The 24000-nt window shown below is 43.4% G+C and overlaps 1 protein-coding gene across 1 annotated transcript in view; it reads right to left on the reverse strand.

The window, feature by feature from the left end:
* Window positions 1-10803: 10803 nt before the first annotated feature.
* Window positions 10804-24000, reverse strand: part of LOC138043272 (allantoicase-like) — a 74412-nt gene continuing 61215 nt past the window's right edge. Inside the window, exons 10-12 of the mRNA XM_068889465.1 lie at window positions 22632-22689; window positions 22454-22542; window positions 10804-11530 (exon numbers count right to left, since the gene is read on the reverse strand). Of these exons, the coding sequence (XP_068745566.1) occupies window positions 11384-11530; window positions 22454-22542; window positions 22632-22689 (294 nt within the window). The 3' untranslated portion in view covers window positions 10804-11383. The remainder of the gene's footprint in view (window positions 11531-22453; window positions 22543-22631; window positions 22690-24000) is intronic.

Consider the following 24000-nt stretch of genomic DNA (forward strand, 5'->3'; position numbering starts at 1 on the left):
TAATTAAGGGCCGAGCACGCTACCCTGGGGGACCCCGAGAGGTATAGACTGGGGTTCAGACAAGAGCCCATTTACGCAAACACTTTGAGTGCGCGTGGTTAAATAGGGATCGGCTATTCATCGAGTTACGAGCTGAGTTGAGTTTGAGTTGAGTTTGAGTTAAGTTTGAGTTAAGATTGAGTTAAGATTGAGTTACAGTTTTTGGCGTTTTTCGGAATTAAAAGTAGTGAATATTCAGTACAAGTCACTTCGAAAACTGTTTTCTTCGTGTTGAAAGCTATATTTGCATAAATGTTTGCAAAATTCCATGGCTTTACTGATCAAAACAATGTCATTATTATTACACCTTTTAAGGCATCATTCTCGTTGCTGCTCGTTTGCTCGTCTATCGACGTCAAAACGATGTCTTCAAAGGGATAAGGGTAAGCCATAAAAAGCCAGCCCGGCGGCTACAATGAACCGTATTTGTCGTGCGGCATCATGATCGATCATCAAGCGGAAGAGGACGACGAAGAGAGCCCGCATTACGCTCTTTGCTCATAATCGCTGAAATTGTAAAACACGATTGTCACGTTTGCTACTCACCGAAGGTTTGTAATGCAAGCCGAGCATTTAAGTAAGTGAACATTTTTGACCTAGTCACACATGTCGGAAAACCATTTCACTGCAAAGTTGAAAGAGACAAGATCAATCAATCAACTTTATTTAAAACACGGTAAATGGCTCAGCAAGCTGGTTTTCAGACATGCCGTGTAAGAATTACAAAATATAAATGCCAAAAAATTACAAGAATTACAAGATATAAATGTTAAGACGACTAATAAACTAGGTATAACTTAGCGCTAAATATTATTTAATGTCAAAGAAATTTAAACAATAGTAATATTAGTAACCAACATAATTTACTATGTAATAATAGGAACAAGCCATGTAAAAAAATGTGTCCTAGGATATCGCACGTTTAAAGCTTGCAAGATCCCTTATCTCACGTATTTGATTTGACTGTTGGTTCCAAGCAGTTGCACCTCGAGTAATCAAGTAATGCTTGATTATGACGTCTAGTTGCCTAGCTACAATTCCAGCCAAAAAGATGGTGACACCAACCCAAAATGCAATCCCTTCCCCCCTTTTAAATGTTGATTGCGCTATAACTTTAGGCATTCATGAGAAAAGTCAATATTTTTTTTCCCTACAACTTCGTAAGGAAGGGGGGGGGGGGGGGGGGGGTGAACTTATGCGTCGCATCAAGTGTCCCAGAAATTTAAGACCGAGATTGGGCCGGGTCTAAAACAAAAGTCACTTTCAGTTTGACGGGTCACTCGTACTTGCAGGTCATTTTTTTACCTTTCCGAAAGTAACCCAACATTAAACCTTCCATTTGTCTAACCCTAGGCCTAAAAACCCTTTTCTAGAATATGACTTGTTACTAATCAGGGAAAACAATATGAATTGATGTTTGTTTCGCTCACCTTCTGTTTCCCGTTTCTACATGGTAAGACTTGCCATCTTTGCGCACTTCGGGTTCTGGTTCTCACCCAATGGAATGTTGATAGTTAATCGAAGAGTCGTCGGCAAGCGTTCGAAGTTACTTGTTAATTACTAATTAATTAATTTTGGTTTTTCGTTCACGGTTTCTTTTGTTTTTGCCGGACACTGTGTCGTAAATGAGAACTGACAAAGGCACTTCCGAGGCTAGGGTCAGTAAGGGAAAAAACGGGTTCCAGGTTCCGAGTTCCGGATTTTACACAAACCCTCATTGCGGATCACTTGTTCCGATAATTTTGTGTGATAGCCGATCATGAAAACCACGCTGCTGGATGACAAACGGCACGTTTAATCGTTTAGCTACCGGGGCTATAAGCTGGCTTAACAGTAAAACCCATCTTTAGCCTTACAAGAAGACATCTTTTCTGCGTCGATAGACTTGATCGCTAGACGGAACAACCGCGCGCCGGTGGCTCAGTTTGTTATGGACGAGATCGAAGAATTCGACTCCGGACGGACTCGCAACACTCAGGGTCTTAAAATAATTGAGGAGAAGGTACTGCCTTTGTAATAACATCTGCAAATGGTTAGACTTTCAAGTCTTCGCGAACAAGGACTATAAATCGCAGGTCCCGTCTCACAAACTTCAATGTTCATTAACTCTGTGAGATGTTAAAGATCGCACCACACAGTGTTGTGGTGTGGTCTTTTCATCAGCCATATGGTCGGCTTGGCATAATCTTCTAAAGGGACCATTGGTCGATGAGACCACATAACAGCAAAACAGACAGTAGTCAAATCGAAGGAGTCCCAAGTGCTGAAACTGGTAAACTGGTAAACAAGGATACTGCCATGCATGAAATTTCAAGATTGTTTTGATCAGTTTAAAACCATTTCGTAAATATACACCTGTGCACTTCACGAAAACGGTGTTTCATGGTCTTTCCAGTGACTTCTACTTAATATTTATTAGATTTAAGTGCCAAATATGCCAAAAACCGTAACTCAATATTAACTCAATTTTAACTCAATCTTAACTCTAACTCAACTCATACCCAACTCAACTCGTAACTCGATCAATAGTCTATCTCGGTTAAATAGGACCTAAACCACTGGACAGCAGAGCGATTCATTCCTAGTAAAGCTAACTTATCTAACATGATGCTATGATCTAAGGTGTCAAAGGCCTTACTTAGGTCTAAAAATATAAGGCCAGTTAATAGTCCTTTGTCAATGTTTTCAAGCAGAAAGCCTATGCTTCTGTAAATAGTTGTAGACCATACGGTGGACAGCCCGTTCAAGTATCTTGGAGAAGACGGGAAGTACTGAGATGGGCCGAAAGTTCGATGGATCCGATTTCGATCCAGCTTTATGAACCGGCGTGACAATAGCATGTTTCCAATCAGCCGGTATCGTTCCTTCGTTGATCGATCTGTTCATAAGTAGGGTTAGGGGTCTCGCCAGAGCTTCAGCCCCATCCTTTAGAAGCCGCACAGGAATATCAGGTAGACCAGATGATTTCTTGGAGTTCAGTGATTTCAGTTGTTTGTAAACAAAATCCACCGTTATTTGTGACAAACTAAATTGTGCACCTGTTAGTAATTGAGGAGAGCAACTGGGTGGGACCGCTGGCACTGGTAGAGTCTGCCGTAGATTTGGTATTATAGATTTAAAGAAAGCAAAGTTAGCTGAGAGTAGCTTTGGATCTGTGACGACTTCACCCTCAATTTCCGGAGGTTGAATTTGGCCAGCTTTAACATCACTTCCAATCGCAGACTTGATTGCACTCCATAATTTGCAAGAATGGTTCTTATTTTCTTGAATCAGGTTAGAATAATACGCCCTTTTTGCCTCTTTGATGGTTACAGTTATCTTGTTTCTGAGTGATCGATATTCTTGCCATTCATAAGATGATCCAGTCTTTTGTGCCTTTTTACTGGGTTAAGGTAAGATTATTGTCGCAGCGATGCCGCAATTGCGTGTCTTCACCACATGTTCCTTTGATCCGCTCACATTATTGTGTTTTCCGTCAAAATATTCGCTTGTTTTCGCTTTCGCTCGAACATATTTACCTTTATTATATGTCCAGTGAATAGTTTTATCCTCTGGGATGAATTTTCCGTCGAAAAATCGGTTATTTGGGCGGTCAGTGTAAAACGCAGACTGCAGACTGCAGACCGGCGGTAAAATGCAGACTGAGGGTAAAATAAATATTAATAATAAAAAAAACGAGTCATAAGGATAAAATAAAGATTGCTTGAAAGACAATCCTGTTTTACATCTGTCAACAACTCACATTATCATGACTGCAGGTCGCTGCACCTTTTGGGGATGCGATCGTACGCGTTGAAATCATCTGTGCTTTGTTTTTGCGCTTCCAGATGCATTGCAATGTTCCAAATTATTTGTCACACCGGTACATCGAGGGAAATCGATCGAAAAACCAACAATTATTACTTTGAGTACCTGAATAATCTCGGTTGTCTTTTTTCGGTGCAACTAAATGCACAAAGAATTCATGTATTCCGAGCAATTAGTATGGAAAGCCATAACTTTCTTATGTGATCATTCGTTATTACATGATGTGGTCTCACCATTATGAGATGTGGTTTCATCATTATGCGATGGGGTTTCACCATTACGTGATGTGGTTTCATCATTATGTGATGGGGTTTCACCATTACGTGACGTGTTTTGTCATTATATGATGTGGTTTCACCATTATGTGTTGTGGTTTCATCATTATGTGATGTGCTTTCACCATTATGTGATGTGGTTTCACCATTACATGGTGTGGCTTTGTCATTATCTGGTTTTGCCATTGTGTGATGTGCTTTCACCATTACGTGATGTGGTTTCATCGTTATGTGATCCTGTTTCGTCATAATGTCATTTCTTCGTTGCGTGTTGTGGTTTCTTCATTATGTGTTGTGGTTTTGTCATAGGGTCATGTGCTTCGTGTTTACTTACCATCACTTCCGGTGCCAAGCCTTAGTACCCAGTCTTCACACCCCACGACAAATTGCAAGCAGTGAATCATCATGTGTCATATATAGAGTGATGATTTTACATAACCCATAACCAGGAACAAGTGATGGAGAAGATCCTTAGGGAACTAAAGTTGGAGTCTTTATTTCCGAAATTTGCAGCGCAGCGTATCGAGCCTGAAAACGTCTCAGCGTTGTCTGATGAGGAGCTTTCTTGTCTTGGTGTGTCTACGATTGGGGATCGTCTTCGTGTTCGTGGCCTTTGTGCCAACGCTGAAAAAGATCATCCTTCGATGGCTGCAAATGTTCTTAGCGAACGCATGGCTCTTTTCAGTGGACGCAGCAGAAGTAGTAGAAGGGAGAAAGGCAGTTACGAAACGGTCTTGGACGGTAAGTTTCATCTGTGTAGCCGATCGATATCAGAGCAGAATTCCCTCGTCTACGGACAAACAAGTCCTGTTCCATGCTGGACTCGGCATGAAGAAAATCAAACTTGACTTAGAAGATGATGAGCATGATGTGTTGCAGAAGATAAGGTGTGGCGACAAAGGCGATGATGGCGAGATCAAAGGCTTTCCACAGTTAAAGGAATCAGGAGGATTCGAGATTATGTATTGTGTTTCGGGTTGCAAGGTATTAACACCTTTGAACTGTTCCTGGACTGCGAAAGATCTCAAGGCAAATGTTGGATCACAATCCAAACTGTACTTGCCACCAATACAGAAGAACCTTTGCACAGTTAGCATCCTTCCGCAGAACAAATCGCAAGTTAAAGAAAAGTGCATTATCTGTAATAAACAGATACTGATGAAAGACCTAAGACACCATGTTTTCATGTTTTCTTTAACTTGCGATTTCTTCTGCGGAAAAGCCTTTGATCTCGCCATCATTGCCTTTGTCGCCACACCTTATCTTCTGCAACACATCATGCTCATCATCTTCTAAGTCAAGTTTGATTTTCTTCATGCCGAGTCCAGCATGGAACAGGACTTGTTTGTCTGTAGACGAGGGAATTCTGCTCTGATATCGATTGGCTACACAGATGAAACTAACCTTCCAAGACCGTTTCGTAACTGCCTTTCTCCCTTCTACTACTTTTGCTGCGTCCACTGAAAAGAGCCATGCGTTCGCTAAGAACATTTGCAGCCATCGAAGGATGATCTTTTTCAGCGTTGGCACAAAGGCCACGAACACGAAGACGATCCCCAATCGTAGACACACCAAGACAAGAAAGCTCCTCATCAGACAACGCTGAGACGTTTTCAGGCTCGATACGCTGCGCTGCAAATTTCGGAAATAAAGACTCCAACTTTAGTTCCCTAAGGATCTTCTCCATCACTTGTTCCTGGTTATGGGTTATGTAAAATCATCACTCTATATATGACACATGATGATTCACTGCTTGCAATTTGTCGTGGGGTGTGAAGACTGGGTACTAAGGCTTGGCACCGGAAGTGATGGTAAGTAAACACGAAGCACATGACCCTATGACAAAACCACAACACATAATGGAGAAACCACAACACGCAACGAAGAAATGACATTATGACGAAACAGGATCACATAACGATGAAACCACATCACGTAATGGTGAAAGCACATCACATAATGGCAAAACCACATAATGACAAAGCCACACCACGGAATGGTGAAACCACATCACATAATGGTGAAACCACATCACATAATGATGAAACCACAACACATAATGGTGAAACCACATCATATAATGACAAAACCACATCACGTAATGGTGAAACCCCGTCACATAATGATGAAACCACATCACGTAATAGTGAAACCCCATCGCATAATGATGAAACCACATCACATAATCATAAAACCACATCACATAATGGTGAAACCACATCATGTAATAACGAATGATCACGTAAGAAAGTTATGGCTTTCCATAAATTAGGACGCGGGGATTTCATTGGTTAAGCTATGCGTGATAACCCCTAGGGAGAGGTTATAATTGAAAATTACATCTTCCAGATGCAAAACAAACGAACTTGTGAACTAAAGGATAAACACAACGTACACGAAAGCGAATGAAAGGATCCTAATAAGAAATTTTTACACCTCAGTCATACTGGCTTAAGCTGACTGAATTGAAACTTTAAATGATTGCAAAATCCACGTTATCTCTGTCTTTGTTAATTGGTATTGTAGCCATGAGTGTCAAAATTAATTGAGTTATTGGGTAATTACTCGATTACTTTGTTCAGTGCAGCAAAATGGACAGTTGAATTACAAGATGGTCACTTCTTTGCCTAAAAGCAACTCACTTAACGAAACTATCCTTTTTCCAACAACAACAAGGATTCAAACAGCTTCAATTCTTACAGAGTTCGATGAAAATCCGGATTTAAAACATGCAGTGGGGCAACCAAAGCGATGGGAGCTGTGTTGGGGTTTCAGTGTGAAAGTACAAACGGTTACTATACTCTTATAACTCTTTTTTCATTATTATTTTATTAACCCGCAGTCTGCAATCTGCAGTCTGCATTTTACCCTCAGTCTGCATTTTATCCCTGGTCTGCAGTCTGCGTTTTACACTGACCGGTTATTTGGGTGGTTTTTGGCAACAGAGGTTAATTATTCGTAATGCGATCGCTTCCGTTGCCGTTAGCAATGGGTCGCAAATTTGACACTTTTATCGCATTATCACGTTACGCATTGAATCCACGTTATCTATTATTCCTAAAAATCTAAAAATATTCGTGCCTCATCAGTTTTCGGTCGAATTTATGTCCAAGAAAGGAGATAAATTGCAGAAAATTTTAGTTTTGCATCCAAAAATTCGTAATCAACGCTAAAATGACCAAATTTTGCCTGGAAAACATATTTTACTGTTATTTTTCTTAAATTTTTTCGTTCAACTTTCGCTTTTATAAAATGTTTCAGTTGTCTGTAAATAAGTTATATGCTGTTAGAAAGCTTATTTTCTTAGATTTAAAATGATGTATTTTTCAGCCTAACTTTAAATATTTTTGAGAAAAAAAAAACATTTTTTGGCTGATTTACCGCGGTTTTCTTGCGGTTGGGAAAGTAGGAAAAAGAGTTAGGCCGGTAGCCAGGTTTTTAACCTCAGAAAAGGATCTGTTTCGTCGTACGAACGTGTGAGGACCTGTGAGCCAAAGGGCCTTTGCTGGTATGACTTCTGGGTGACCCCTTACTAACTTCTTACTAACCGAGCGCAAGGGCCGTACTGCCAGGGAAATATTGGCCCGAGGTCGTGGCAGTACGGACCGAGCGCAGCGAGCGAGCCAGCCCGTAATCGGCCCGTGGGCCAGTCACAATTAGCCAATCAGAGCGCGCGTTATATCGGCTACAAACCCCAACTCTGGAACGATGCACGTACCACAGGCAACCCAGTGTACCCTTACGGAGGGTCTAGTTGTGATGAAAGTTTCGTTGAGTAATTAGCGCTCTTATTTGATCGGTCATCCAAGGGAGCTTGTTAGAACGAGTTCTTCTTGTGCGTGTTGGTGCATGTCAATCAGCAATGGTGACAAAAATGTCTTAAAAGAAGTCCACGCCTCATCGACCGTGAGAGAGGTGCTAATGAGATCCCAGGAGGCAGAGTATAAGTCTCTGATGAAATTTGGGACTGAGTAGTTTTTGTAACTCCGACATTTGATGGTTTTTATAGGGCCCCTCGACGATCTAACTTTGCTAATGATGTAAACAACGGAATGATCGCTAATGGAGCATTCTAAAACACCAGAATCAGAAATCTTCCTTTGGTCTGTTGTGAAGGCTAAATCTATGTGTGGACGATCGTTCAACAATCCTCGTCGGCTCTTTGATAAGCTGAATAAGTTGATAAGCTTTAAATAACATGCACAGTTCTTTAATGTCAGAAGATATTTTCTTAGCGACTAGGTCACAGTTTAGATCGCCGAGTATGATTGTTTCTTTCCCCTCACTGCAGGAATAGTCAAGAAGGCTTTCAAACTTGCCAATAAAATCTTTCACCTCAACATTAGACGGTCGATAAACCGAGGATACCAGGATTTTACTCCTGTTCGGGAAAGTAAATTCAAGCCATAAAGCTTCAACATCAATCGAGCTTATATCTGTTCTTCGTCGTGCAACGAGCACGTACCGCCGCCACGTTGGTCATCCTTGCGATCTTTCCGAACGAGATTATAACCTACAATTAAAAGCTCGCCGTCGCGCCAAGAACTATTTAACCAAGTTTCATTAAGACAGAATACGTCGAATGGATTGTCCTGTAGAAAAATCCTTAGTTCGTCGAGGTGTTTAGGTAGGCTCCTGATGTTCAGATGACCAATCTTCAAGCCAGGTTTCTGCAAACTTGAGTTAATCCATCCAGGGTTAGGGGAGACATCGCCTAAGAGAATAATCAATATCATAGCAGTAGAGCTGTACTGAAGGAGTTTCATTGCCCTAAGTGCCTTTAGTCTTGGTTGAAAACGATCGTTGCTGTTATGAGAGCGAAGTGAACGGAGTTTCAGAATATAATTTGGACCCATTGTCGTTGCTAATTCTATGCTAAGGTGTACATCGACGACTCCAAGGTCTTCGTTGTTAGTTAGGAGCAAAAGGCTCTTGAACAGAACTAGGAACAGGACTTGCATTGGGAGTGTAGAGCGAAAATTGTGCAGAGCTTTGTGGACACCCCTACGATTTAAACAAGTTAATATACATTAGTGATGTGGAGCAATGTAAGCTCACGGGAGCAACAAAACGACCTCAAGATCTTATTGGCCTCCATAATTTTGTCGTTTAATTCTAAGTTACCTGACCCGGGTAGTCGTAAAATCCTGTTGAATCTGAGTTACCAAGTTGACAATGCCCTCAGGGACACTCCGCGGACATTCATCACGGATGTTATTAGTTCCAACATGGAGGATGATTTCATGTTGTTCCTTTCTAAGCAAGCGCTTTACGTAATCCTCCATATCTGCAATTCGAGCACCCGAGAAGGATTTGACTTCCAAATGTCTGTCATTTGTTGATAGATGCCAACCCTGGACGTGTTGAATAATAGAGTCCCCAGCTATGAAGACAAGCTGCTTTTTTCTGTGCGATCTGTAGTAGGATTTCCACTGGAGTCAGAATTAAAAGGATTCCGAGTTCTGTGCTGCATTCGAAGTCCTCCGCTGTTGATGGCTAGTTTGATTTCGTTCGATAGTCCACTGTGATGATTCGGTTGGATTTGCGTTCGTTGACAGTTGTGCCTTTTTGCTGCATTTTCCTTTGCTCCTCTGTTTGGATTTCTCATTGTTAACAGTTGCCCAGGGGGATATCTTGTTATGCACTGGTGATACAGCATTTACACCTTCAAATATTTGGTCCAGCAAATTTGGAGAAATCGTAGGGAAAAACATTTCTTCATTGGAGTTTTGGAGTTTGTTGTTCATAAGGCTTATAGCTGTTACAAAGCTCTTGTTCTCTCCGCGTAGCGAATTAGCTTCCTGTTTCAAAATGATGTGGCGGGACGCCAACTCCTGCAATTTATGAGATGCAGATTTATGACCAGCTCATTTGCATAACACTTGCTTGCTTCGGTTCTAAGTTTCTCAATTTCAAGGTGGCAAACGTCATTGACTTTAGCATCAATAAAAGAAGATAGATCTTCAACTACGAGCTTGTTGTTAGAACATGACCAAGCCGTTTCCCGTTTATCCCCTTAAGCGTTGGAATTGCTCCTCTCAATCGGCTCCTCACCATGGTCTTGAGATTGAATGGCGGCTAGAAGTCGATCAATTAATACCTAATATTTCCGCTTCTTTTGAGTCCACCATGGGAAGGAATTTACCTGCAAGACATTGTCTGTGGCGGGGTATTTTGACTTCATCGACGTTCCCTTGTTCATAAGAATGGTTCACTTACAATTTTTTGTCAATTAGTCGATTCTTTACGACAGTAATGACCTATTTTTTTTAAAGGGGCAAACAAGATTACTGTTTTTTACTACCCTGGTGCCGTCTTAGAAATCTGAGCGGAAACAGAGCTACGCTGACTTGGGCAGGAATAAAGATAAGGATATAATTTTTTTTTTAATTTTGCGCAATAGTGCGTTGGATCTGGAACCCCATTAGTTCCATGGATTTGGTGCGTTCTAGAACAAGGGTAGTCATTTTAATTTGGTCCACTGGGACAGGCCGAAGTTCGTGTAAGTTGAAGAAGCTGTTTAGGTCCAACTGGAGTGTGGCCTTTAATCTACCAGCATTGATATATTGAGAGCAAATGAAGAAAAACCTCGGCGCATTAGTTTAGTTGTGGGCCCAGGGAAACAGAGATTTTGTTACCTTGTGGAGAACACCGTTGAAAGGAAAATGAAAATGACAGACAAGCAGTGAACGTTTTTTAATCCAGACTTACGCTCATCTTTGGGGGAACATGAGTAAATTAATGAAACGTAAGGCACCAGTCTCTTCAGAGGGTCTTCAGATAAACCGTGTACATGCAATAAACTATGTGGATTCCACTATGTATAGTGTTAACTAAACATATGAAAACCAACGAATTCCTATTCCTCCACCTTTCCAGTTTAAATTCATTACTCTCCTCTTTTGTCATTCAAAACCAGGATAACCTCCAAACATAATACGACAAGTTTATACAAATATGAATTTCTTCTTTTCCTTTGACAACCTTAGAGAGTCTAAAAAGAAAGATAGAGAAGGAATAATTAAGATTGAGGTGCAGATTTCGGAATCCATAACGATGAGAATGAATGTGTCGCAAAAGTCGTGTAATGTCCCTCAATTTGGACTAGAATGAATTTCGCCCCACCTCAAAATATCAAGGGAAACAGAGACGCTGCAGGCTAGCAGGAAATTAAACTGAACAAAAAATTAATAGCTCAGATATGAGACCAACTGCAAAAACTTGGCTCCGACTGAAGGCTAAATCATCAAATAAACGCCATCTCATAATTTGCAGTATTTAGCGGAAACAGGTACACCCCAACATCTCAGCCGGCTAACACCTCCGTCAGGGTAAATGGTAAGTCGCACATGTGAAATCACACCGCAGTCTTCGAGTTTATCGAAAAGGTGAAGCTTGTCTGGGGACAACTGAAAAGCAAAATCAGACAACAGGGTTACTAGAGTAAAATGACATTTGACCTTTTCCACTAACAATGATGTGCAACGACACAAGCGCACACCACTAAGCTTTGGAATTTTGCCCTAAAGGAGATTTCTTGTTACAATCTTGCAAATAGAGAAACGTAAATCTCCGCGTTGTTTGTTGAGAGTTTAGGAATATTATATTACTGTGTTACCAACGAAATGTCCTTGTTGTCGCCATTAGTTTACTTTATCACCAAAATTTGAAGCATGGACACTACCACACAGTTTCACGACCTGAAAAAGTTATAGTACCGTACGAAACATCAATTATTTGTTAACAGGATGCTATGGTATTGCAATGTTAATATAGGCAAGCCATGTTTAAAAGTCCCTTTTTTTTCCCTTAACGCTTTAATATCAAAAAACGAATTCGGTCACCTCCATTTTTGATTGCTGGAAAATGCTCCTCGGGCTAAGATGACACTCTCTCCAAAGTTAAAACTTCTCAGCCATTTCAAATTTTACAATTTCACAATAGCTCTCAATCGGCTCTGGTTTTTTAAATTTTTTCAGAAGAGTTTTAACTTCACCTATTTATCACTTAAGGGGTGTTTTGAGGTGGTTCTGCTATTGTTACCATGTCACAATATTGACCACTTATTGTTGTTTCACATGACACCAATGCACTGCTGTTTGACAGTTTGCTATTCCTTCCAAATAGCACGATGTCTTGAAAGTGTTGAAACTGGTTTGAGCCACCTCAAGTAAAAAATAGCAGGTGTGTTATGATGGCTTTTTCAGACTTCTCCAGTTGAAGAACATTTGCATCTCATGAATATATGGTGTGTAGCAAACTGATTGTTATAAGGTGTGTTATCATGCACACAAATGGTGTGTAATTATCACACACTTAACCATCATAAGGTGTTAGAGTGTACATTTTCTTGTACCTTCGCCAAAGAATTTTTGGCTAGTAGTACTATTGGCCCATCTGACCCGGCTATTGGCCCGCTTGAACTCGGCTTCTGATTGGTCCATTCAAAAAATGAATGAGATGCATTGGCTTCTGATTGGTAAAAAATAACGTCATCCGAGCGGCCATTATCACGTGCACACGTTCTAAGGAGGGTTTGATTGGTTTAGAAATGGGGGTCAAAGTCCAAAAAATCAAAATGCCCATGTAACCTACCCCAAGATCCGGATTAAACCCCTCCCCCCCCCCGGTTCTGGGCTAGGGTCGACAAGACGGCCGCCGCGATGACGTCATTTTTTAACCAATCAGAAACCGATGCATCTCATTAAATTTTTTGAATGGACCAATCACAAGCCGAGTTCAAAACCGAGTCATAGGGTCCAATAGCCAATTGACCATTTTCACATTCCCCATAATACACTTTGTTTGCCCCCCCCCCCAAATTTTGCATAAACCATTGTTTTCAAATGCTCTTGGGACACTGCATATTCCCAAGAGCATTTGAAAACAATAGTTTATGCAAAATTTGGGGGCAAACAAAGTGTATTGTGGGGAATGTGAAAATGGCCAATAGGAGGAGGGGATGACGTCACGGAATTCAAGATGGCCGATGTGAAAAAGAGAGGCCACAGGATTTGTTATTTGTGAATCATAAACGGTTTAATATACAAACAAAAACTATTTACAGGCGGGAATGTGCGAGGGGCCCAGTGCGAAACCTTGTCCCTAAAATAGGGTCATGGGATCCAGAACCCATTAACCAAATAACAAGAGGCACAAAAGTAAACAAGATAGGGCAACATGCTTCTTGGTGTGGGGTTGAGCCACAGCATCATAAACATAAGCACCATAAAGGTGGTCAGCTGATTGAACATGACAAGAGGATGGCAAGTCATGGGGAGGACTGGTGCAGGCAGTGTGGTTAGTCATTGAATAGCCTCCTCCTGATGTTGTCCCGATCTGGTGGTGAAGATTCTCTGACAGTCTTGGGAAAGTCTTGTGTAGCCTTTGTTACAAAACGGGTTCGGCAGTGAGGACATCGCCATTCTCCCCTCTGTGTTCTGTGGGGGTATCCGTACTGGTTCGCCAGGAAAGCGTAGAGGCACCGGTCGTGCATCATTTGTTTGCAACAGGAGATCTTCCCGGGGGCTGACCGGTGCCTCGGATATCTCCTTCTGCCCAGATAATGGCACATGGCTGTGAACACCAGGTTTTCCAGCATGTGTGGCTCCGTCTAGGCAAATGATGCATTTTTTTGGATTATTTTTTTGTAAATAAGAAGGCATTCACCATTTCCCAACTCACGGGGATGCCAAGGCGTCCGTGGTTAAACGTTTTAATCATACGTTGAAGCAATGCATGTATCGTTATTTCACAGCCCGTAATACGCGAGCCTATCTCAGTGTACTGCCCCAATTACTCGACGAATACAATAGGAGTTTTCATTGGAGTATCGGTATGGAACCACACGACGTGACCCACCAGAACAAAGAGAGCATGTGGACCAAGTCGTACGGCAAATGACTGAAGTCACATCCTCGTCCTAAACTCAAAGTGGGCAATCGAGTATGACTCAGTAAGAAACATCGTCCTTTCAAGAAAGGATATTTACAGGCGTGGACGGAAGAAGTGTTTCTGGTCCAACAAGATCAAAGAATGGGACGGGACACCTTTAGAAGGCAGTTTCTATGAATAGCACGTTCAGAAAGTCACCATACCCGACGACGTCTTGTTCCATGTGGAAAAGATTTTCTGACGACGCCATCAAACTGTGAAAGTCTGTTGGATGGGTTGGCCCAGTAAATACGATAGTTGAGTCCTTTGTTCGGCTTTGAAACATGTATAAAAAAGAGAGATGTCGAAAAAATAAAAAAGAAATGAACCATGTCGTGTTACAATACCTTGTCGAGTCATGTACAGAAAGCCGAGTTCCCTGATAATGGCCCCTCCGAGTTTAAAGCGCGCCTACCCGGAGATCAAGTGTGACAAGAGGACGACCAATGGAAAATTGGGATTGGCCGGCGTGTCGCTACCTACCGTCCCACAGAACGAGGTACACTCTGAGAATCTCCTGATCCACGTTGCCGAGACGGGTACGCATCCGAAAGATTGGAATATACGGGCGGATACCTGTGCAGGTACTCGTACGTTGCTGTGAATGACAAGACCTTGGTCGGGAACTGAGGAGGTAGAGGTGTGTTGAGATTGACGGATATTAGCCCTTCATCGACGGGGGTGGAGTTTGTAAAAAAGATCATTGACACGTTGGAACAGAAGATTCAAGACTCTATGGGTCTTTGGATCTTGGACTTTTTTTTTCTTCTTTTTTTTAATAATTTTATTTTTTAAATATGCACAGTTACACCATAAAACATTGCAAACTACAGTAAACGATACAATAAGTATTGCAATATGAACATGACATCAATTACAGCACTACCAAGGACTAATTGCATTAAAATTACATGTTTTCTAACAACTTGGAGAGCGTGCTATTGAGTCTGGTCGTGGACTGGAGATTCACGAATCTGAACAAAGCCTTCCAGGCGGCCCGCAGTCATACGTCACAAACTTTGTTGTTGGTCTACTTGGATGTGGCAGATAGTAATGTGGTATGAGAATCGGAGCATCCTCTGGTGCGAGAAGTCCATTACCGGTATATTCGAGGTGGTGGGGGTAATGTGTACTTTGAGGCGGTGCACATTCAATGGATGCCCATGCGACGTCCTTATTTGGATGTGATGGAAGTCAGTGTGGGTGAGAGTACCAGAAAACTGGTCTCTTTTGGTAAAGGAGGTAGGACCATTGTGACGTTTCAACTCCGGAGGAGACCGCAAGTATAAAAAAGCAGGAACACTGGGAAAGAACCATCATCATTGTCACCATGCGTGGAGGTAGTCTGACACGGTATCTTCCCCGTACCTTCGTGGTTAACAGGGGTCTGGAGTCACAGAAGACTTGATCAAGATTCCATTGCCTTGCAATTGGGACTTCACGCGGCCGCCGGTGGCCAATCGCTAGGCGTGGTAGGACAGGGCGTGGGACAATCCTTGAAACGGGGATTGAAACGAAAAGCTGGGTGGAACATGAAAGCAAAACGAAGCGTGGCTTCCATTTTTGGAACATGAATCTTGTGGTTGCATTGATAGCGTGCCTATAGTTGACATCAGTCGGCCGACGCTGGTATAAAAGGGCCAGGTCTTCCATGTCAGTATGGTGGTTGGCTGGGTAGGAACGTATCAGGACCTTGGCTCAGTCTTTTGGGGCGACGACGACCACAACGTAGAAGAAGAAGATGAAAAAGATGATTCTGGATCTGTTTACCATGCCTTTGACAAACATGGCCGTAGAGGCTTACCAAATGGTTCCTACAGTCAAGCCATGACGAGTATCATTCCCATTTCCCTTACGATCCCTGGCTTGGACGAATTTGTCGATTTGGGGCGCAGTTACTTGGAAGTGGAAATAAAAATTGAATTTGGCAGCGACCAATGGCATAGTGGCCGATGCCAACAGTGCGTCGGATGCCAACAACACCAAGTTTGTATACCTGACCAACAGCCTCACCCATGGGCTCTTCAAGCAGATCAACCTATGACTGCGTGGTGTCTTGATAAGCGAACAAACCGATATGTACATGTACAAGTCATTTTTGGAAACATTGCTGAACTACAATCGAACTGAAGGGTCAACTCTGTTAGCACCTCAAGGTTGGGTCAACAATTTGAACGTGACCGAGCAATTGGCAGCGGATGGACGACATCCCCACCCCCGTAGGGTGGGCATACAATGACGACAATCTGCAGTTCATGTATGTGTTGGTGTCTATGCTCATGGAGCCTAGATTTCACCACGGATTTCCACGCCTCCACACATAGCTTAAACTCCTCCACTGTCTGTCCGCGAAGGGCAAAGGAATGAGTAAACAACACAACGAGACCACACCATATCTATGAAACAAAGGACAATCCCGGTATGCTCTCAAAGTAGTAACGAATGTGCCACCATTGTTGTTGGTCGGTACGTCGTGGCGATTTCGTCCGTCTGGGTATGTCTTCCAAAGAACATATCATCTAAGAAAATGATTCATAAAAGAAACGCAATCCGACCCAAGAGTGCGACTCTTGGGGTGTACAGGCATGACAACAACGACGACCGTAGGAGTCTCGACATGGGTCCATCGCCAAACACCAGCAGCAATCAAGGAATATGGCGCAAAGTGTAGTTATTCACACGTGCGAGGCAATGCATGCACATTGCCACATCATCATGATCACAACATCGGCACTCCCACTTGATCCAATAATACTTTCCGCCAATATAGTCCCTCTGATAGGCGACCACCATCTAGGAAGAAAATATCAACATGAACAATATGGGAGAAATGGTTTGATAAAAGCTTCAGGGCGACGCCCGTACAATAACGGTACCCCGGACAACCTGTCATATCGTAAAGACAATACAAGCATCGCATGATTCGGGACCCGTCCCGGGACGGGCCTCTCGTACTGCAAAACCCACACTCCAAGACGACAACCAATTCTCCTACATACGTTGCCGTCATCTTCAAAATACCCAAAATCAAAGCGAGTCGATCAGGTTCTGTGGTTTCAAAAGACAATGGAGAAGAACAACGTACCGTGCCATGTTGTGTGCACCATGGTGGGCGTGACATCTCCTTGTGGATGGGATCCCACCATCTCCTTCTGTCCACTTCGTACAATAGATCTCTAGTCTCCAAGATCCTATGGCAGAGTTCTTCAGGCAATAGGTCCCAGTAAGAGGCATCATCTTCTGTCACTGGGGTCTTCCTCTTCTTCTTCCACTCCTGCTTCCATCCTCAATCATTCTTTTGGTCCAGCCAAGCATATAGCGCTGTTCCTTTGCTGTCTCCATCCGTCTCCTTGACATAGCCATATCTAAGAAGCATCGCGTATGATCCATGACGCTTCTGATATCCAAGTCCACCTCGTTCGCCACTTAAGACCTAACCATCCAACAATAATAGACCCCGTAAAGGTCACATTACTTTTCTGGGGGATATCCCCATCCCCTCAGAAGACCTTTTTTTGATCCTGATTGGTCCAATTCCCATGGCACACGTCATGGAAGGTCCCTTTACCCATCATGGACAGTGACGAAGAATTAGCGTGAGTGACCGACACTTTCGAACAGGCAGTGCTGTTGCTCCTCACAGTCATTTCCAGTTCCAAAGACAACCTGTCGTAGAACGAAACAGTGTACGCATGGGTGTTCACGAACATGTGTTCCAGCTTCGACCCCGACAGATCGGTGCCTTCATCTCTCGGCAACGATTAGCCGATGCCAACCCACCGCGCACCGGTGGTTCAGTTGGTTGAGCACGGGGCTGCCATGCACGAGGTCGTGAGTTCGACTCTGGCCAGACCAACACTCAGGGTCTTTAAATAACTGAGCAGAAAGTGCTGCCTTTGTAATTACATCTGCAAATGGTTAGACTTTCATGTCTCCTCGGATAAGGATGATAACCCGGAGGTCCCGTCTCACAAATAACTTCCATGTTCATTAGTTCCCTGTGGGACGTTAAAAAACCCACACACTTCGAGAACAGTAGGGAATGAAGTTCCTGGTGTTGTGGCTGTCCTCTGTGTGTATATGGGTGGGTGGGTGGGTAATAGCAGGTCCACATCAGCTGAATAGCTGCCAAAACTTCAACCTGCTCAAACAAATAACATAACATGCTCTGGTCTAGGGACTTCATGCAGCTCTCGAAGAAGACATCCCAGGCGGGGATCGTATCTACATAGCCCTAGCCTCCAATCAAACAGCCAATGCCTACAATGAATGGGGACTAAGAGCCGGAGAATGGCGCCCTCATGGTCAAAGAGCTGACACCTTGTTAGGCAATCTCTCGCACATGCTCAACTCCAACGAACAGTTCAAGATGGAAGATTCATTCACCCTTTTCTTTGTACACGTTTGTGGTGCCCCCCTCAGTTCCGGTAAACGAAAGACGTACCTGCCAGGTCACCAAGCTTCTACATGTCTCACAGGATTCAAACAATGTGTCCTACACGTCCCAGAGGATGATGACACTCTATGCTGTCCTTGAGCCACTGTCCTCGCTCGAGGTGTCCACCAAGCCAATGACCGCACCACACGTCAACAATGGACCGATCCTACAGGAAACCAAAGCAGGATCACGCAGGCAGCTCGGGATCTTTTCGAAGAAGTCCATCTACAGCAACAACTCTGCGGTCCGGAGGAACTCCATATACTAGCCACTGCTCCCAGTCTCCAAGACTAAATGATTGTCATGGTGGATGCCAACCGCACTTTTGCTCATTTCCCCTACGGACCTGGGGACACGCTCTGTCACGAACTGGTCAATGTACGCCAACATCAATGTTTCTTGCAAGTCGAAAAGACCCCAACTGAGGTACGACGGGAACAAAGACGTCGACTAACCGATCGTCGGGTTGCTGCAGGCGGATTGCAGGCCCTACTAGCCAATGGTGCCGCTGACTTGCACGCTCTACTAGCGGGCAACGGCGACAACAACGACAACGAGGATGACGAGGATCAAGAGGACATACCTCCCCTACATGTCTTTTTCGACATTGAAAGCATGCAAGTAGAGGGACGTCACATTCCCAATCTCGTCGTCGCCGAGAGAGAGACCCATGAGCATCCCACATGGTTCAGGGATCCTCACGACTGCATCCTCCATTACCTGGAGTGGTTGGAAACTCTGACAGAGAACGGGACTCGACCCTTGACGGTAACAGCCCACAGTTTCAAGGGCTGACAGTTACCCCGTCATCGACAAACTCAACTGACAAAAGAGATAAATCGAACGGAAACGTTCTGCAGCTCATGTACGGTCACAAGGATATGACCATATGGTTTATAAACTCGCTCTCGTTCTTTCAAATGCCGCCAAATCGGGCTCACCAAACTCAAGAAAGGACACTTTCCTCATTTGTTGAACACACCCGAAAACGTGATGTACGTGGCATCTTTCCCCGACAAATCATTCTACAATGCCCGACGGCATGTCGATCAAGAAACGTCAAGAGTTTGACACGTCGTATGATGACCAGGCAGCTCGAGGGGTCCTCTTCGACTTCCAAGCAGAACTCCTGATGTACTGCGAGTTGGACATGCGACTCTTGAAACAAGGGTGCCTCACGTTCATGCGGGATTTCCAGGCTTGTACTGAATTCAATAGTTTCGAACAGATGACGGCAGCCTCGGCCTGCAACCATTACTTGCGTATGGATTGCATGGAAGAAAAACCATTGCGTCGGAACCCCTATTGGGATGGCGAGGTCGCATCAATCATTCCCAAGCCTCCATGGAATGGTTGACTTGGTGTGACCAACATGAAACCATGGCCCGCACTTATGGACACGCCGTCGCCGATCACCATCCTCTACACCGCCAAAGGATCCAACATGGATGCTCGAAACGAGGGCGAGTACCCAATCCCCGGCACCTGACACACGGTCGACCGCTACAATGCCCATACCAAGACTGTGTACGAATTCCACGGGTGCTTCTGGCACAGATGTCGGACCTGTCATCCTCGATGTACAGATGTGCATCCAACACTCCTAGACCGGACCACGGAACATATACGAGATCTCATAGACAAAAAACGAACTCTCCTACAGTCTTGGGTACCGAGTCGTGAAAATGTGGGAGTGTTTGTGGAATGCCCTCAAAAACACCCATCCAGACCTGCCGAGTACCTGACCCATCTCGACCTCCAAGCGCCTCCTCAGGAAGCTTTTTGCGGGGGTCTAACATACATCTCATCTCTACACCCGAAACGAAGAGGACGGAGAAGAGATTTGGTACGAGACCCAGACCCAGGTCCGGGAACTCACCGGCCCTCAACCCTTCGTTGAAGTTCATTACAAACTGCAAGCCCACAATTTCCTTCCTTCACCCAATCTCAACATCTTCATGGCCGCTTTCCCGACCTGTCACAACAGACACCGACTCTATCAAGCTCTAGATCATCTCAGTGAGTGCGTACTCTATTTTGACAGCGACTCAGTCATCTACCTTCATCACCCTGGTGACCCACCGTTGCATCCCCCACGAGGCGCTTATCTCGGCGACTTCAAAGACGAACTCGATGCTGGAGATCGCATAGTTGAATTCTACTTGGGCGGTCTGAAGAACTACGGCTACAAGAAGGTCCAGAATATGATTATATGACTAAAAGCACTAAATAACAGAGAAAAAATAACAGAGAAGAGGTTTACAACTGATCTTGATACTTAATGGTGCAGAAATCTGCAAACCGCTTTGTCTTAGGAACAAAGCGCACCGGAACACATTCGCCTGAACAGAGGCAGAATGGCCTGTCAATAGATGGTTTTCACTCACGTGACATGGCGGCCATATTGGTGTACAAAACAATACAAAATGTATGCATGGAATATGCATAAAATAGAGTTTGTTTCCCAAAGGAGAGAACGTCTATTGTTCTTGTACACCAACATGGCCGCTGTGACGTGACGCGAAAACGATCTATTGACACACAAGGAATTAATGGCTTCAGTACAGGAGACAACAGCCAGTCACGCTTGATAAAATTTGTGCAAGCTTTCTCCCTTCTCTGGGAAAGGGCAGTGATGCCCTTCAGAACGGACGTCAGAGCACCTTGGATGAGTAATTGCACCATCCTCTAGACCAGCCTCGCACCACACATGTCATTCAATCTCACACCATCCACAGAAACGCCAAGACCTACACATTGGAGATGCTACCATCTCACAAAGATTACCGACTCGTCTATTCCAAACGTGTTCTGGATGCCACAACGGCCAAGACCTATACGTACCGCTAGGAACACCTGACCGATGAAGACTTGGACCTCGTAGATCAATTATCAGACTTATTCTTAGAGATTAGGCACCAGGCCCCTCCCACGTTCCTGCTTGTACATAGGTTTGTTTGTACATTAAACCGTTTATGATTTGTAAATAGCAAATCCTGTTGCCTCTTTTCTATTCACTAAGCCATCTTGAATTCAACGATGTCATACATGATTTTGTGCGATGTCGCGTGATCCTGCGTATGATCTTGCACGATCCCACTCAATATTGCGCGATTGTGCGTGGGATCCCATGTGACATCATCCCATCCGCCATGTTGAATTTCTGTAACGTCATACCCTTATCCTATTGGCTATCAGACCCTATGACCTGGTTTTGAGGGCGGCTTCTGACTGGTTCATGACGCCCTCTTGGATACTCCATCACAGAACCGTGGGGGTGAACACAGATCCTGGGGTAGGTTGTGATGCCATCTTGAATTTTTGGACTTTGACCCCCATTTCTCCACCATTCCAAATCCTCCTTAGAAACGTCATTTTTTAAACCAATGAGAAGCTGATGTATCTCATTATTTTTTTAATGGACCAATCAAAAGCCTCCCTCAAAACCGGGTCATATGGGCCCATCTTGAATTCAACGATGTCATACATGATTTTGCGCGATGTCGCGTGATCCTGCGTATGTTCTTGCGCGATCTCACTCAATATCGCGCGATTGTGCGTGGGATCCCATGTGACATCATCCCATCGCCATGTTGAATTTCTGTGACGTCATACCCTTATCCTATTGGCTATCGGACCCTATGACCTGGTTTTGAGGGCGGCTTCTGATTGGTTCATGACGCCATCTTGGATACTCCATCACAGAACCGTGGGGATGAACACAGATCCTGGGGTAGGTTGTGATGCCATCTTGAATTTTTGGACTTTGACCCCCATTTCTCCACCAATCCAAATCCTCCTTAGAAACGTCATTTTTTAAACCAATGAGAAGCTGATGTATCTCATTATTTTTTTAATGGACCAATCAGAAGCCGCCCTCAAAACCGGGTCATATGGGCCCATAGTACTACTTTGGCTGTAACCTCTTCTTATGAAAACTAAGGGAAAAAAGAATGTCTACCTTTGTCCGAGGAAGGAGTGTTTTCCATGAAAATGTACTCCACTCTTCCTCTGAAACATCATGTTTGGCCTCTTTCCTTGTTAGAAACCCTAGAAGCAGAAAGCATTTGTTCCAAAGCCAGTCCCCAAGCACAAATAACCTCGATTGTTTTCCATTCGTGCTATCTCATCTCACCCACCTTCCAGTTTACAAGATTCCGGAAAGTTGCCTTTGAAATGGTTTGTATCAACCTCAACCTTTACGAAAGAAATCAAGCAATTAAAGAAATACAGCACGCAATTTTTAGGATCTAAACACATTTAAATCCTGACAGTTTGGCAGGAACAAACTCCTCCAAATTAGTCACTCTTAATAGACGAAATCGGTTATCTAAATGTTGTACCCAATTCAAATCTTTGGGAATAAAACGTTTTGTTCCAAGTATTTCCATACAATGTTGTAAAAAGGGTTGCTGTTATTCATCATGGTGAAGTACAATAATAATAATAAAGTATTCTTGTTTGTCTCACGATGTGGTCACTTGTGATGTAGATTGCGACGTTTCGACTGGACGCTGCTAGTCTTCATCAGGCAATGAGGTCGACTGGTTATGCGTCACCTTTTAAGCAGGATGCTCCGCTGAGATTGGTTGGGTTTCAGCAGCTGTGGTTGGTGCATTTTGATCCTCAGTTTCGATTTTTTGTTCATGGATGCCCATGATCAAGAAACACGACAACAGGAGAACCGTACGACAGGGGACCGCCAAAGGAACTAGAAGCCGAAAAAATGAGGATCGAAGTGCGCCAATCACAGCTGCTGAAAACCAACCAATCACAGCAGGGCATCCTGCTTGAAAGGTGGCGCGTAACAAGTCGACCTCATCACCTGATGAATAGAGATCTTTAGATCCGAGAACCAGGACCAGGACCAGGACAAGGGCCAGTTTTGGCTGTGCACGTGTCTACTGAGCATGCTCACTAGGTCTGTCACGGTCACACAACTTGAAAAACTTGTCCTCCCCAAGTGGTTGACGACGAGTTTTGGTTAACAAGTTGCCCTCACGAAACCAGTTTTTTTAGGTAAGTTTTATTTATTGTTGACAAGCTTTTATCTTTCAAAAGACAAAAAATATTTTCAGTCGTATAAAATGTAGTTTCGATATCCAATTTGAAACAAATGAAGAGAGAAAAGCTGATTTTTTAATGCTTTGTTATGCATTAAAACAAGCAAAGCCAAGTTGATATGTTGTGAACTGTGTTTTAAACTGAGAGTGCTAGAGCATTAATTATTAATACTTTATCAAAATATTTCTTGAAAGCTTTATGGCCATTGCAGGGAGCAATTAAATGAAAGAGAAATGAAAGATATTAGTCTTTCAACCTTTGCAAAAATACGAATTGTCCTTTTTTTGTCTCGAAAACGCACGAAAACAAGAGGAACTTCTCTTTGATTCATTATTTTTCTCTTGGCAAGATCTGCATTTTACTTTTTTTTTTTTTTTGGATGAGCTTGTTGATTTGTAAAACATTAGTTGGTTGTTAAAAATAAGCAGAGATAATCGTTATTAT

Source organism: Montipora capricornis, chromosome 3 (assembly GCF_036669925.1).
Source record: "Montipora capricornis isolate CH-2021 chromosome 3, ASM3666992v2, whole genome shotgun sequence".
NCBI classification, from domain to species: Eukaryota; Metazoa; Cnidaria; class Anthozoa; order Scleractinia; family Acroporidae; genus Montipora; species Montipora capricornis.